Genomic DNA, 14,922 nt, shown 5'->3' with positions numbered 1-14,922 from the left:
GTTCGCTAAAGGACAACGCAGACGAAAGAAATTATGACTTACGTTGCGGGATACAGATAGTCGTTTCCCTCTCGCTCCATTTGCGAGTGGAACAGGAAAGGAAATGATTAGTTGTGGTAAAAGGTATCTTCTACCATCCACACACTGCAGTGAATGTCTTGCAGTGCATCGCTACTGCTGTTTTCTTTCAGCAGTTAGTGTAGTAGGTAGTTCTCTTAACGCAGAGATTCCTTTGTCACGTGTGTCCGCCCTTCGCGCGTATCTTGCCAGGTTGCCAGCGTTTCGTGTTACTGTGCCCTGATCAGTTGCTGGGTGGAGAAATCACAACTGTTAGCAAACACTACTTCAGTTAAAAGAAAGAAAAAAAAAAAGTCACGCGCTTCACTGTCTGTTTTTCTTTGTCATCTGCATTACCAGCCTCCACGCCTTGGCTGCTTACCAGAGTCACTACTCAGTAACATGTGCTGTGAGGCAACTAATTTCCGTTAATGGTCTCTGTAGCAGCAACCTATACTCCAGTATTGATCGGACTGTATTTCTATCCTCTCAAGACTAATTCATAGGATTTCGTTCCGTCTTCTACTAGATTCTTAATATGCATTAGTAACACCTCTCTTCAAATACTTTCGAACTCTTCTTCATTTCAGTGTCAATGTCACAATGTAAAAGCTCATTTTTAATAACAGTTTGTCATTGAATGATTCCCAGTTCTGTCATTGCCAGTTGGTATTTTTATGGAGTTTCACCCTGCTAAACCAACTTACGTCCTGATTATAAATTATAATGTATGAAATTTTGCAGCCAGCAAAAATGGCGACAACGATTGATTCGATTATGAGTAACAATTTTACCGTGTTAGACGAGCTCGTGTCAGTACGCAATTTGCACGATATTAGAAAACAAATACGTCTTGATGTGTAGTGGAAAGAATGTGTCTGCTCTAAATACAAACGCTTCGTCTTTCCATATTGCAATGGTGCTGGGAAAGATGAGATTTCTTATTCATACGTGGTCAGTGTAACACTGGGACAGAAAAAAACAGTATTTTCCTACCTTATTCAAAATAAAAATAAATCCATCCACATTTATCTTCTTTCTCCTCTTCGTTTGGATGTTTAGTTGCATGTCTGCTGATGTTATACCATATGGTGAAGTAGTTGCATAATTTCTGATATCCCCAAAGGTCTTCCAGACTATAATATTGCTGCACTCAAATACATCGAAACCTCAGTAATCCACATTTGATTCAGGAAGAATCATTGCTACAGTTCCTCGTAAAACAGTGTTCACAAGTACTGGAAAATAAAGATAACGTTCCCAAAAAAATTTGGATCTCCAATAAACTGCTGATTAGTAAATTCAACCTGTTGTTCAGTTTTCGCAATTGTTCTGAGTAGTTTTTGGAGGAAATACTTGGATGACTGTAACAGTAGTTTGTAATTCACATGCGGATTATGGAGGTCTAGAAACATTTGAGAACAGAAATACTATAGCATTGACGTTGTTTGGGTTGTCAGAGACTACATGACTATTTCAGAAACTGTATGAAATAATGCCAGTAGGCAAGCCTCTGATCAACATATCAAGGTGGAGAAAGAAGATAGAGAAGAACATATTTTTATTTACAGTTAAGTTGGAAATGATGATTGTAAAGTAGCTTCAGCCATGCCTTACAGTCCATCAGCTGTCAAATTTCACCATACTGGTTTAAATCATAAGTAAATTTTGGGTACTAGGTTCTGCCTGTTATATGCCCGCAGCTCGTGGTCGTGCGGTAGCGTTCTCGCTTCCCGCGCCCGGGTTCGATTCCCGGCGGGGTCAGGGATTTTCTCTGCCTCGTGATGACTGGGTGTTGTGTGATGTCCTTAGGTTAGTTAGGTTTAAGTAGTTCTAAGTTCTAGGGGACTGATGACCATAGATGTTAAGTCCCATAGTGTTCAGAGCCATTTGAACCATTTTGAATGTGCCTGTTATGCAAACAACTGTTGTTTGTAAGATTCCGTAGGACCCCCTTTACATTATTGTACGCCAGGAGCTTGTCATCTGCAAGGAGGGTGCTACAGAATCCTGCAGTACATACGAAAAGAACTGAATGAAAGTACCCATTGATGATGAACAAAAAAGCTGAACCATGTTTGGGCATTTACAAACACAACTTGTTCGCATAATAGGCGGCCAGAATTCACATAATTTAGTTTGGAAACACAGCTATTTCTAGAGCTTTAAAACCAAACGGTGATTTAGGTATCCAAATTATTTAAAGGTGACATGTTTATCGGCAAGGCCACTTTCTGCTGCAGCTTTTGTAATGAACTGTTACTGTTTTTTTCCGTTTTAAGCGTACTGTGGTTAAAGACACGATTCGCTTTTATTTAGAAAGCACCTCCTCTGGTCATGTAGGAAACATGAGTACATGATGTGTCAGTACTTTGGTTTTTATTTATTATGAACAATATTTCCTTATAAAGTTAACATGCAATTCACTTGAGGTGTTTCTGCCACCTGTTTACAGATTTTTCAAACCACTGTGTTTCCCTTCGTTGTTAGCGCAGGCTGAGGTCAAAATAAACTTGACTTCTCGTTATTCTTGGCAATTTTCGCTTTTTTTAAAAAACCGCTTTTCCTCACGCTACGTTAGCGTGAACTTCAGTTTTTAAGTTTTACAAAGTGAGGGAAGTCAAAAAATGCAAATACAGCGATACAGCGCAAGAAAAAGTGGTTTCAGAAGAAAGAGAAAATTCCCAAAAGTGAACGAGAACCCAATTTTCTTCCGCAAACAACGAAGGAAAAAGCATTGGTTTGCAAAATACGTAAACAGGAGGCAGAAACACTGCAAGCAATTTGTATGCCAACTTTATAAGAAAATGCGGTTTTTAATCAATAAAGACCAAGGTGTAGATACATATTATTTATTAGCATTACCAGAGGAGATGCTTTGTAAAGAAGAACGAATTGCGTCTTTAATTGCAGTAAGCTTAAGACGAAAAAAATTGATTATTTACAGCTGTATGAAATTACGCGCTTATGGCATTATCTTCCACTGCCCTTGGTTTGTTAACCCTAGAAGTGTACAACAGGGTTACTGCGACCCTGGAGTCTTTTTATTGTTACTGTGCATGCGCCACTGTACATATACAGCCAGTTGCCTGCAGTGTAAACTTAGCATTGGCAGAGACCTAGTAGAAGAGGAACGTTATTAGTTTTAGGACATTGTTGTTAAATTAATTTGACCGAATGATTTTGGAAGGGTCACTGTGTAAGTGTTCTATCACTGAGTGTGAAATACATTTACGTGAAAACGTCACGTAGAACTGGCATTTTACTAAAGATAGATGCTATACGGGAAGCATTGTTTCTGACAACACAGTCGTGAAAGTGACGTAAGTGATTTCCGTGATAAAACTGATTCTGAAACCGATGCTGCTGCAGCAGTCACGGACAATTACGAAACTCATAAGCTGTCGAATCTTCAGACAGTGATGAAGAAAGTACAGTCGTCCAGGGCAAGAATGGCCAGTCTCGAAACTAACCGTCCCAAATAGAATAGGCTGCTCAGTTGCCGTTAAGTGCCGATATGTCTGTGGAAAAAACAAATCAATGGGTTTACGAATACTTGAGAACATCTCTGAATATTTGTGTAATATGTGCATTTCATTAAATGAATAGGATCTTCGTCAAATTAAACTTCCAACACAGTCTTTAGGTGTGGATCAATTTTATGTTTCATCATTGGAAAGCATCCGTGACAGTTTGTACTTAGACTAGAATTTTTGCGTTAATATTAATATGGATTGAAAAAGTACATGACAGCTGAAATAAAACGCGTTTAGTATTTATGATAGTCTAGTTTCATTGTAAAATATTCCATATCGGGCCAATTTCTCCAGCAAATAATTGGTCAATGTGACACTGATGTGCAATTCGTGCGACAGTTTGAGAGGTGTGCACTACTACCTCGACCAACTGAAGCTTGTCGAGCGCGCCGCATTTTGACGTGGCGCTGTGGCGGGCATGTACACCCCTGGGGCGGCGCGGCGGCTGCGGACAGCCCTGCGGGTGGCGCGCTGCGCGCAGCGGCATTCCAGGCGGAAGCCCTCCCCCTCGCCCCGTCCCGTGCCCGGCCGTCGCTGGCAGGCGTGCCTTTGTCCCGGCCCCTCGCGCCGCGCCGCGCAGCGCAGCTATCGACTGGCAGGCGGCCGGAGCGCGCTCGCGCAGCACTGCACGGCACGGCTCAGCACGCACCACCTGCCTGCCCCGTCCGCGCTGAGCTCGCACCGAGACCGCGCGTACCGCCTCCTGGCACGCCTCGTGTGGAATGCGTCGCCGTTGCCGAGAGATACCAGCACTCGTTTGGGTTTCAGGCGCTCAGTACAAACTCCGAAGTAGCAGTGATTTAAGTTGCACCAGCATCCCTGCCTCTTACCAACACTGTAACATTTACGAAGGGCGCAGCTAAAGTTGCTTGTAGAATACAGGCAACGAACTTGCTGCCGCTGGCAAGCTTCCATGTGGGAAGGCAAAGTTGCCAGTGGTGATGAAGTAAGCGTCTTCATTCTCGTAGAGACCTTGCATTAAATAAAAATAATAAAAAAATCAAGGTCCTATATGAATTCTATAAGAAACATCCACTAGCTGCGATTTTGTGTGTGTGTGTGTGCGTGCGTGTGTGTGTTCATCTGCTGTATTTGAGGCCGTAACAGATACGACGTCAGATGATGACTTTTGCGGTGCATTATATGGTAACTAACGTGGAAACAGTTGTTCGAAACAGACACACATTTATCCAGAATGATTGTTGCCGTTAAGTTCCAATTGAAAGAGAACGACGTCAAAACTTGCCTGACTTTAAATTATTGCCTCCTTTGCACTGTTGTTGTTGTTGTTGTTGTTGTGGTCTTCAGTCCTGAGACTGGTTTGATGCAGCTCTCCATGCTACTCTATCCTGTGCAAGCTTCTTCATCTCCCAGTACCTACTGCAGCCTACATCCTTCTGAATCTGCTAAATGTATTCATCTCTTGGTCTCCCTCTACGATTTTTACCCTCCACGCTGCCCTCCAGTACTAAATTGGTGATCCCTTGATGCCTCAGAACACGTCCCACCCACCGATCCCTTCTTCTAGTCAAGTTGTGCCACAAACTCCTTTTCTCCCCAGTTCTATTCAATACCTCCTCATTAGTTCGAATGGAAAGAGGGAAGCAAACATGTGTAAAACGTTCAACATTAAGAATTCTCAAATCCAACTTCGACATTTCGCGATCTCTAGCGCGTCCTGTTCGTCATGGAAACTGTGTCAAAGTTTGCTTCTATAATTGGTAACTGCACGTGATGTACCTGAATAACTGAAGCAAGATTCTAATTTTACGAAATTCCTGTGTGTATTTTCATGCACAGGCAATCATCTAAGATTTACACTCAAAACCAAAGTCACTGTGTTCAACAACGGGTAAATACGCGGGCAAGACTTCTTTTTCTCGGCCAGCTTCGGTGAAAAAACTGCGGAATTTGTTGTGGGATATCGTGGAATATTCCCGCTCCAGCCCCTTTATGAAGTTTCGATGGGTGGCGCCGCTATACGAAGTCTTCAGGATGGCGTCTGTAATGGAGGTGCTTTCCGAGCAGAAAGCTGTCACAATTTCATTTGGATGATGATGTTTGGTTTGTAGGGCGCTCTACTGCGCGGTGATCAGCGCCCGTACAAAGTCCCAATTTTGACCCAGTCCAATTGTTTTCACAGTCCAATCTACCCTCTGTCACGAATGATGTTGTTGTTGGTGATGATGTTGGTGATTATGATGATGAACACAAACACCCAGTCCCCAGGCAGAGTAAATCCACAACGCGGTCGGGGATCGAAACCCCGGGCCCCATGATCCAGAGACATTTATTTCATTTGAAGAGAAAGAAAACCATCGTAGATACTGATAAACGCTTGCACATGGCTACGGAGACTTTGGCAATGAACAGAAGCACGGTGAGCCCTTGCGCGAAGTGTCTGTCATCACAAGGTCGACCACGTCTGCCGGATTTCCCTCGTGCTGGTCGGCAAGCACACAGTTATGCCTCCTGCAATGTTGGAACGTGCGGACACACTCATTTGAGATAATCGACGGATGACAAACACCTCGCTGCACAACTGCACGTCTGTTGGTTATGCTGACGCACTCGTCCACCAGCTGGGGTACACTAACGTGTGTACCCGCTGTGTTCTTCGCAGTCTAACGGAAGACTGCCGTATGTTTGGCTCAATGAAGGATGCACTGCGCGGGAAGCAGTACCTAAATGATAGGGAGGTTATTGATGCAGCAAGACGTTCGCTCCGGTGTCGACCAGTAGAGTTGGGAACATGTTACGCATGCTCTCCCATGATGCTGTAGTCAGAAGAGTGGGGAATGAAATGGCGTACTCGAATTCTGAATAAAACCAACCTGCTTTCAGAAGGAAGTATTTCATTTCTTATTGAACACCTCTCGTATGTTATTCAGATTGGAACAGACCAGCACAAGCCGAACTCGAATCCTTGCTCTCAACACACAGAAATACCAGTCCGAGGAAAGGCGGAACATGTAACAGATACGGACAAATAGCGTACGTATACCGAACGATTTTGTTGTCCACGCCTAGTAAAGTGGTGCGTCGCTTTAAAACCACCCTCCAGGTTAAGAGGAGCGTTACATTTATGTGTTAGCCAGCAATGTAGATGCTAAATTTCTGCCTGATTTTAACTACATACAATATTGAAATGGGTCAACTTTCCCCAACAAAATGAATCTTCTTGAACAGATAATAGAGACCCAACATGTCAAGCGAGAAGGAATTGCGACCCTCGTGCGCCAGTAATCCAGCGCCTCCGCTTTGTCGCTGACTATGTTTCTGTGGTGGTATTATCCAGGACGAGGTCGACTCAGACTCGTGAGGTCAGATAAGCCGCTTCACGCGGTTAAACTGAAAAGGAAGACCCTTCAATAGCATAAAATAGAAAGGGTTGCACTAGGTTCGTAGCCACCCGACATTAATTTCATTCATTAAACGACTATCGAGATGTAGGAAAAGGGTCCAGCGAAATCACACTCTTGTGCGAGAAAATTCGTGAGAAGGCACTGTGGATTGGTCAGAATGGGGTCCGTAGGAATGTGGCGGCGTGCGCTCGACTCTGCTATCGATCGCTGTTCCGGACGCCGCTACTGCCGTCTCCTCTTTTCGCTACGCGGTTGAACTGGGAAAATAATAAAAAAGGGCGAGTTAGTAGCTAAATGCGTACGGACCACATTTTCCAGGGATCCTGTCGAAAACACTATACCCGATTAAATCTTGCTGGGGTACGTCAAAACCCGATTACACTGAAACGTGTAATATTTCATTCAATATAGTCTGCTCATTGAGCAAGTGTGTGTGAAGCAGTCTTGTAAACGTAGTTGGTATTAAAAATTTAATTTTTAGTCCGAAGAGAGCTAAGTTGAGAGACCTGCTTTCAGTAGCGAGTCAGAAGTCGATCGAAGCAATATGTGTTACTGTACGTTTTGCAGTTCGCGAAGCATTTTTACAAATTGATTCGTCGTCACAAAGAACTGATGGAGTGCAAGTGCAGAAATAGCAACAGCAGTTGAAATTGGAACTCGAGTTTAAAACTGAGTGTTGCATGGTTCAATCATGGCAAAAAAAGGTAGGAATGGTGTAGGTAAACTACTTACTTACGTGGCAGTTTCGTCGTAATCTCGGCGGATCAAAAGGGAATACTCAGGATGTCGAAATATGGAGGAAAAATATCAATAAGAGAAAATACTGTGGCTTGATGCAATTCAGACAAGTTTACATTATGTTATCCTTGTAACAGTTTAAGGATTGAAAATAAACAAGTCAGTGTAGGTTATATGGGGTATAAAAAAAATAAGAAACGACAAACCTTAGAGGCAGGTTCCTTGCACAGAAATAAGCAGAAAAGTCTAATAAACTTGGGCCCTGATATACACACCTGAAGAGGTGTGAGCTTTAATCAAAATCCATTCAGGAATCAGATCTAAAAAGTGAAACGAATGGTACAGTGTAGATCGCGAAACATTCGTATACAATATTTTCACTGCACGAATGGCCATGTAATATCACGGGTCACGAAGAGGTGTAAGCACTTCTTCATCTTCGATACTATGGAACAGATCTCTTCTATTGCAAGGTTTTCGCTTTAAATGTTTTGGGAGGAGGAAGTATTGATCAAATCAAGAAAAAGGTGTCTAATAATCCTGAGATCTGAAACACATACTGCAATAATAATAATTTAATAATAATAATAATCCTGATTTCATTTACTTTCTGTGTCAGCTTAATTTAAAAAAATGACGGCCGGCTGTGATGGCCGAGTGGTTCTAGGCGCTTCAGTCCGGAACTGCGCGACTGCTACGGTCGCAGGTTCGAATCCTGCGTCGGGCATGGATGCGTGTGATGTCCTTAGGTTAGTTAGGTTTAAGTAGTTCCAAGTTCTAGGGGACTGATGACCTCAGATGTTAAGTCCCATAGTGCTCAGAGCCATTTAAAAAAATGAACATTGTTCAACAGAAAATCGGGCAGCCCTTATTCAGAAAAACTTACATGACCGAGCAGTTAACAAAAATAATTTGGCGTGCTCTTACTAGTTAAATGGAAAGCGTGGCCTCGAATTGCACACCCCACCAGCCACCGTTCAGTCAGTGAACAGGGCACAGTGGTTGGGGATACTTGCCAATATTGTGTGCCAATATTGCTTCCTTTGGCTGGAGGCCCGTTGCAGCTGTCTTCGAGCAAATCATTATTGTGTTCCTGTTTTTTTTTCCCTAACCTTGTCATATATAAGCCATGCTTCACAATTTATTGCTTTATTCTCCCACATTGTCCATATTGTTGTGAAAACGCACTTTATAGCAGTCAGTGGTTGTCAATCAACTAGACCACGTCCGAATCCACACTCCCCTACTTACTCTTTCCTCACACTAAACCATTTAGCACTTGACTAAATTATTGGCATGCATCTACATCTATACTCTGCAGACAACTGCGAAGTGCTTGGCCTCTGTGCATGCTGTAATTAATCTAGTCTTGTCTTCACAATCCCACCGAGTGAGGTGGCGCATTGGTGTTAGCTCACTGGACTCACATTCGAGGTGATGACGGTTCAAACCCACGCCCGGCAGTTTACCATGATTTCCCTAAATTGATTCAGGCAAATACTGGGATGGTACCTTTGAAAGGGCACAGCTGGTTTCCTTCCCCATCCTTCCCTAATCCAAGCTTGTGCTCTGTCTCTAATAATGTCATTGTCGACGGGACATGAAACACTAATCTCCTCCTCACGATCCCTACGGAAACAGCACATAGGGTGTTCTAGTATATTTCTATCATCATGATTAAAAACGTTGTTTGAAGCATGTAAATAGGCTTCCTCGGAGCCTGCCAGTTCAGTGTATTCACCATCTCTGTGACGCTCTCCCACTTGTCAAACAAGCCTGTTATCATATGTTCAATATCACCTGTTGATACGGAAGTCACACACATGAGCAATATTCTTGGATGTGAGGCAGCAGTGATTAATAAGACTGGCTGCATTTCCTAAGTATTCTACCGATAAATCGAAATGTGCCCCTGCTTTACTCATGGCAAATTGTGTGTGATTGTTCTATTTCCTATCCCTAGAAAGTGTTACAGCCTGGGTATTTGTATGAGTTGGCCAGTTTCAGCTGTCACGCATTGATATTATGGTTATAGGAAAGTACGTTTTTCGTTTTGTGAAGTGCACAGTTTTACATATCTGAATGTTTAAAGCAAGGTGCCAATCTTTGCACCACCTTGAAATTCTGGGAAGATCTGTCTGATTATTTATGCAACTCCTTCCAGGCAGTGCTTCATTAAAGATAGTGACATCATCCGCGAAAAGCCCGAGGTTACTATCAGTATCGTCAACTATGTCATTAACATATAACATGAACAGCAAGGCCCCAACACACTCCTCTGGGGGACACTTGAAGATGCAAACTAACTGCTCCCTTAAAAAAAAAATCTCCTCCTCACGATCCCTACGGAAACAGCACATAGGGTGTTCTAGTATATTTCTATCATCATGATTAAAAACGTTGTTTGAAGCATGTAAATAGGCTTCCTCGGAGCCTGCCAGTTCAGTGTATTCACCATCTCTGTGACGCTCTCCCACTTGTCAAACAAGCCTGTTATCATATGTTCAATATCACCTGTTGATACGGAAGTCACACACATGAGCAATATTCTTGGATGTGAGGCAGCAGTCACGCATTGATATTATGGTTATAGGAAAGTACGTTTTTCGTTTTGTGAAGTGCACAGTTTTACATATCTGAATGTTTAAAGCAAGGTGCCAATCTTTGCACCACCTTGAAATTCTGGGAAGATCTGTCTGATTATTTATGCAACTCCTTCCAGGCAGTGCTTCATTAAAGATAGTGACATCATCCGCGAAAAGCCCGAGGTTACTATCAATATCGTCAACTATGTCATTAACATATAACATGAACAGCAAGGCCCCAACACACTCCTCTGGGGGACACTTGAAGATGCAAACTAACTGCTCCCTTAAAAAAAAAAAACGCCAATTCAGTCACAAATTTAGCTTCATACCACATTTGATGGTAATATTGTAATAAGCATTCATGTGATACTGAGTCAAATGCTTTTTGCAAATTGAGAAATACTGCAGCTACCTAACTGCCATGATCCAGTACTTTCAGTATGTCATGTGAGAAAAGTGCGAGCTGGTGACGCGAACCAGCCCTAAGGGTATGACCAAGAAAGAAGAATGCCAGAGTTGTGTGGTCTGGGTTAAAAGAAAAAAAGGCCGATGTGATCTCACTTCCAATTATTTTTGTCACGCCTAAAAAATATTTATCTGCGACCCCCCCCCCCCCCCCAAAAAAAAAAAATCCCGTCCCCCCCACCCCCTCCCCCCTGTCCCCCTGCCACACACTCATGCTTCTTTAATTAATCAGATTTGTCAATCAAATATACCACTATTAGGCCTTTAAGTGTTGCTAATGAACTGCTTTTGTTCTTCACTTCCACAGTGGGTAAGACCTTAAAACTTAAGCCATGGTTCCACCATAGCATGTTCGAAACATGTAGCTGATCCTCAAGAATTCAAGAATATGACAGATGACATACTTCACTACTTCTTGATGTCACTTGATTATGGCCTCTAAAGCATAAACCTGACAGCTGTGATCTACAAATAAATTTTAATCTTGGTAGAAGTATGCAGCACTGATGGAACGTGGTTTAACCTTTAACACATTTTTAAGTCTCACATTATGAACCAGTTCAAATGTAGCTTTTGCCAAGACACTGTCTCATATTTGTGATTTTTTCCAAAGTATACCTAAGGTATGACAGATTCTTATACAAGTGTGTCTACATATATCATTTGGGAAGCAGGTATTAACTGCTAGTTTGGCACCTAGTTAACTAACTCCTCAGCTGATGCTATTAGGCTTTGTATAGACTACTGTATTACAGTAAAATTTCAGAGGTTCAGTGAGTTGTATCACTGACCCCCTGTGAGCACTTACTACAATTTTGTCTTTTGTTGCAGGACATGTTGGATGTGTGTGTCGGTACGAGTGTGGGCACCATCACAGAGCCAGATTGCCTGGGACCGTGTGAGCCGGGCACCAGTGTCACACTCGAAGGAATTGTGTGGCATGAGACAGAGGGTGGTAAGTTGTTATTTTTAAGTTTGAAGATAAAGAATGAAGATAACTGACTTAATGCATGTGATGTGGTCAGACGAGTCACAGTTGTGCTTCTTTTCAAGTTATAATAGATGTTGGGGCGCACTGACAGCTTGTATAACCCACACTGTGTGTAGGGTGTAGTTTTGGTTGTTAGTGATTCCGTGAAATTTCGGAGGATGTTTTTCATATTGTGACTTGGGACCACTCATTGAGCTTGTTGGAAAGTGAAGTTTATTTCAAATTCTCACTGATATTGTGTGCTTTGTTTTGCACCTTCACAATGAGTTTATCTTCCAAGATTAGCTTCATTCGAAAGGGCTGCATAATACATCCCTAGTCTGTTGAAGGCTAAATTAACTGGTCTTAATACCATGGGAAATTTGTGGGAGTATTTTGAACAGTGAGTGAAATGTAGTAATTAACTTCCCTGCAGTTAGGGAGCTCTATGAAATATGAGCATTTGTGAAGGGCTTCAGCTTGAACTCGCGATGAAACTTGTTGACTCTCTTCCTCACAGAGTAGAGGTTGTTATCATGACTAGAGGCCGTGATACCAGTAATAGCTGGGGGTTAGTAATTTTTTGTGATGGCTGTTTTTTAGGAATAACAAATCTTGTCATACTGCACAGACTTCCTTGTCCTTGTTATAAATCACCCAGTAACCGATGATGTTAAATTTGTTGCATAAAAAGTTTGTGTTTAATCTCATGTTGGTTTCAGGAAGTCCCTGAGCTTCATGAACAGCTGTGCTTCTTTCGTTTATTGCTGAAATCTGGAATTTCATTCTCTACTTTGTGCAGTTAATGTCTATGAGTGTTTTGTATGTGAGTTAATCTATTTGAACAGCTCGCCTCTTTCTTCCAGTGGCATTTGTTGTACTGAAAATGAAAACAGTTAAGGATGAGGTTTTTCACTTATTGCTTAAAATACTGAGAACTTCACAAACATTCAAATTATAACATTAATTACATCAGTATTTTATAACTTGCGTCAGTTCCCTACCTGCACATCTTGTTAAGGCTTTGGAGTCTTATCTTCGTTAAATAGCTGAAAACAGTTTTCTGTGATAATGTAAATGATATACAGTACACATTTGTTATAGTTAAGTGGCTCTTTTCTCATTTATTAACTCTATAAATGATGTGATGGCCAGAGACAGTTTTACATCCATGTTTTGTACCTCACACTACTATCTCCAAACATAAATGTAGTACCACCTTCTCAAAGAAGTGGGACAAAAATCAGTGAACATAATAAAGGCTTAACACAGTGGTAGCATAATGAGAAAGAGCAGTACACACTGTAATGTTTTCAATAAAGTCATATCACTGAAAGAGTCAACTGATAAACCAATCACTATACAAATCTTTATGTTATTTGAGTCCAGACTAATAGTTACCCTTAGAAGTTACGTGGTTGCTAACATGTCCGGGAGTTGTCATTGGTGTTTCTCGGTTACTGAATCAACTGTATCTTGACTTTTTTGGGTGATGTCCAACTACATAAAGACTGGCATATGAACAAATTGTTATTTTAGAAACTTGTGAGGTTGGATTTTGCTACTCAAGATGGACTGTAAGTATTGATAAAAATTTTGTTTGTGAAATAGGTGGTGGCCTAGGAAATTAGAAAAGTTTATGAAACCATGTTATGCATCCAGATTGAGAATACCACATTTACAAATATAAGTACCATATTCAAAATTATGCAAAACTCTTAATTAATGGCATAATTGTTTAATGAAGTATACCATCTTGTGCATGAAAATTAGGACGACAAAAGTATAATGGCACAAAGATTAGATCTTGAATGGAAAATGGAAATTCTTCTGAGCTTCACTATTAATTATCTTGTAAGTTAATTAGTTTCACAGAATTTTAACTACATTACTGAAAAATTGGAATGCAAGTCTTTATAATGAGTGGTGTCACTATGCTCAGAAATATGTATTAACTTACAAAATATTTGCTAACAAGGTTGTGCTGCAGCAAAAAGTTTAATTGTGCAGATCTTTTATTAGTAACACTTTCATGAAAAACACATTTAAAAGAATTAACATTAAAAATAAAAGCCTGATCAATGAATCTAAATGAAATTCATCCTAGATGACTTTTTGAAATTATGTGCCACATATAAACCAAGTAACTGTGTTATTTCAAGATAAAGATCATAAAAAGTTTGTTTTCATCAAGAATTGAAGTAATAACAAATGGAATAATTCCAACTTGCGGTATCACAAGTTCACTCGTTATTGTTGGATGGTATTGCTATTTTCTTGATCCACAACATGACTTTTGTGTAATATGCACTGATGGAGATTTTGGGAGTACAATTGTGTAGGTAACATACTTAATAGATTAACATTGCAAGATCGCAGGTTAATGTAAGTGAGAGATGAGACACTGCACATGTGGAATGTCGATACATTAATAACTGGTGCAACTGCCAGAATGTTGAATGCAAGCATGCATTGTGTTGTTTATGTGTCAGATATCAGTTTGTGGAATGGTGTTCCATGCCTGGTGCACTTTATGAGTCAGTACAGTGACGGTTAGTGCTATTTGCTGATGAAATTGGAGTTTTCGTCCGATGATGTCCCATAAGTGCTTGACTGGAGACAGATCTGGTGATCAGGCCAGGCCAAGGCAAAATGCGGACATCCTGTAGAGAATTTTAGGTTACAACAGCAGTATATGGATGAGCATTATCCTATTGGAAAACACCCCCTGGGATGTTGTTCATGAATGGTAGCACAACAGGTTGAATCACTTGATTGATGTACTAATTTGCAGTCAGGGTGCATGGGATAATCACGAGTGTGCTCCTACTGTCACAACCCAGACCTTAACTCCAGGTGTAGGTCTAGTACGCAGACAGGATAGTTGCAGGCCCTCAAGTGGCCTCATCCTAGCCTCCACCTCACTGGCACTGAGGCAGAACCAGCTTTTATCTGAAAACACAACAGACCTCAACCCTGCCCTCCAGTGAGATCTCACTCGATGCCACTGAAGTCGCAAATGGTGGTGGTTTAGTGTCAGTGGAATGCACGTTACAGGACGTCTGGCTCAGAGCTGTCCTCAAAGGAATTGATTTGTAACAGTTTGTTGTGTCACTGTGGTGCCAACTGCTGCTCAAATTACTGCTGGAGGTGAGGTATGATTAGAAAGAGCCATACACTGAACATTAAGGTCTTCCCTCATG

General features: G+C 41.5%; 1 protein-coding gene across 1 annotated transcript in view; it reads left to right on the top strand.

Moving 5' to 3' along the window:
- LOC124613642 (zinc finger protein 608) overlaps window positions 1-14,922 on the top strand; it is a 290,686-nt gene that overhangs the window by 263,428 nt on the left and 12,336 nt on the right. Inside the window, exon 4 of the mRNA XM_047142358.1 lies at window positions 11,581-11,704. Within this exon, the coding sequence (XP_046998314.1) occupies window positions 11,581-11,704 (124 nt within the window). The remainder of the gene's footprint in view (window positions 1-11,580; window positions 11,705-14,922) is intronic.

The sequence above is a fragment of the Schistocerca americana genome, chromosome 4, assembly GCF_021461395.2.
Source record: "Schistocerca americana isolate TAMUIC-IGC-003095 chromosome 4, iqSchAmer2.1, whole genome shotgun sequence".
Classification (NCBI taxonomy): domain Eukaryota; kingdom Metazoa; phylum Arthropoda; class Insecta; order Orthoptera; family Acrididae; genus Schistocerca; species Schistocerca americana.
The sequence above is the reverse complement of the archived record's forward strand: the minus strand, read 5'-3'. Positions and strand labels throughout refer to the sequence as shown.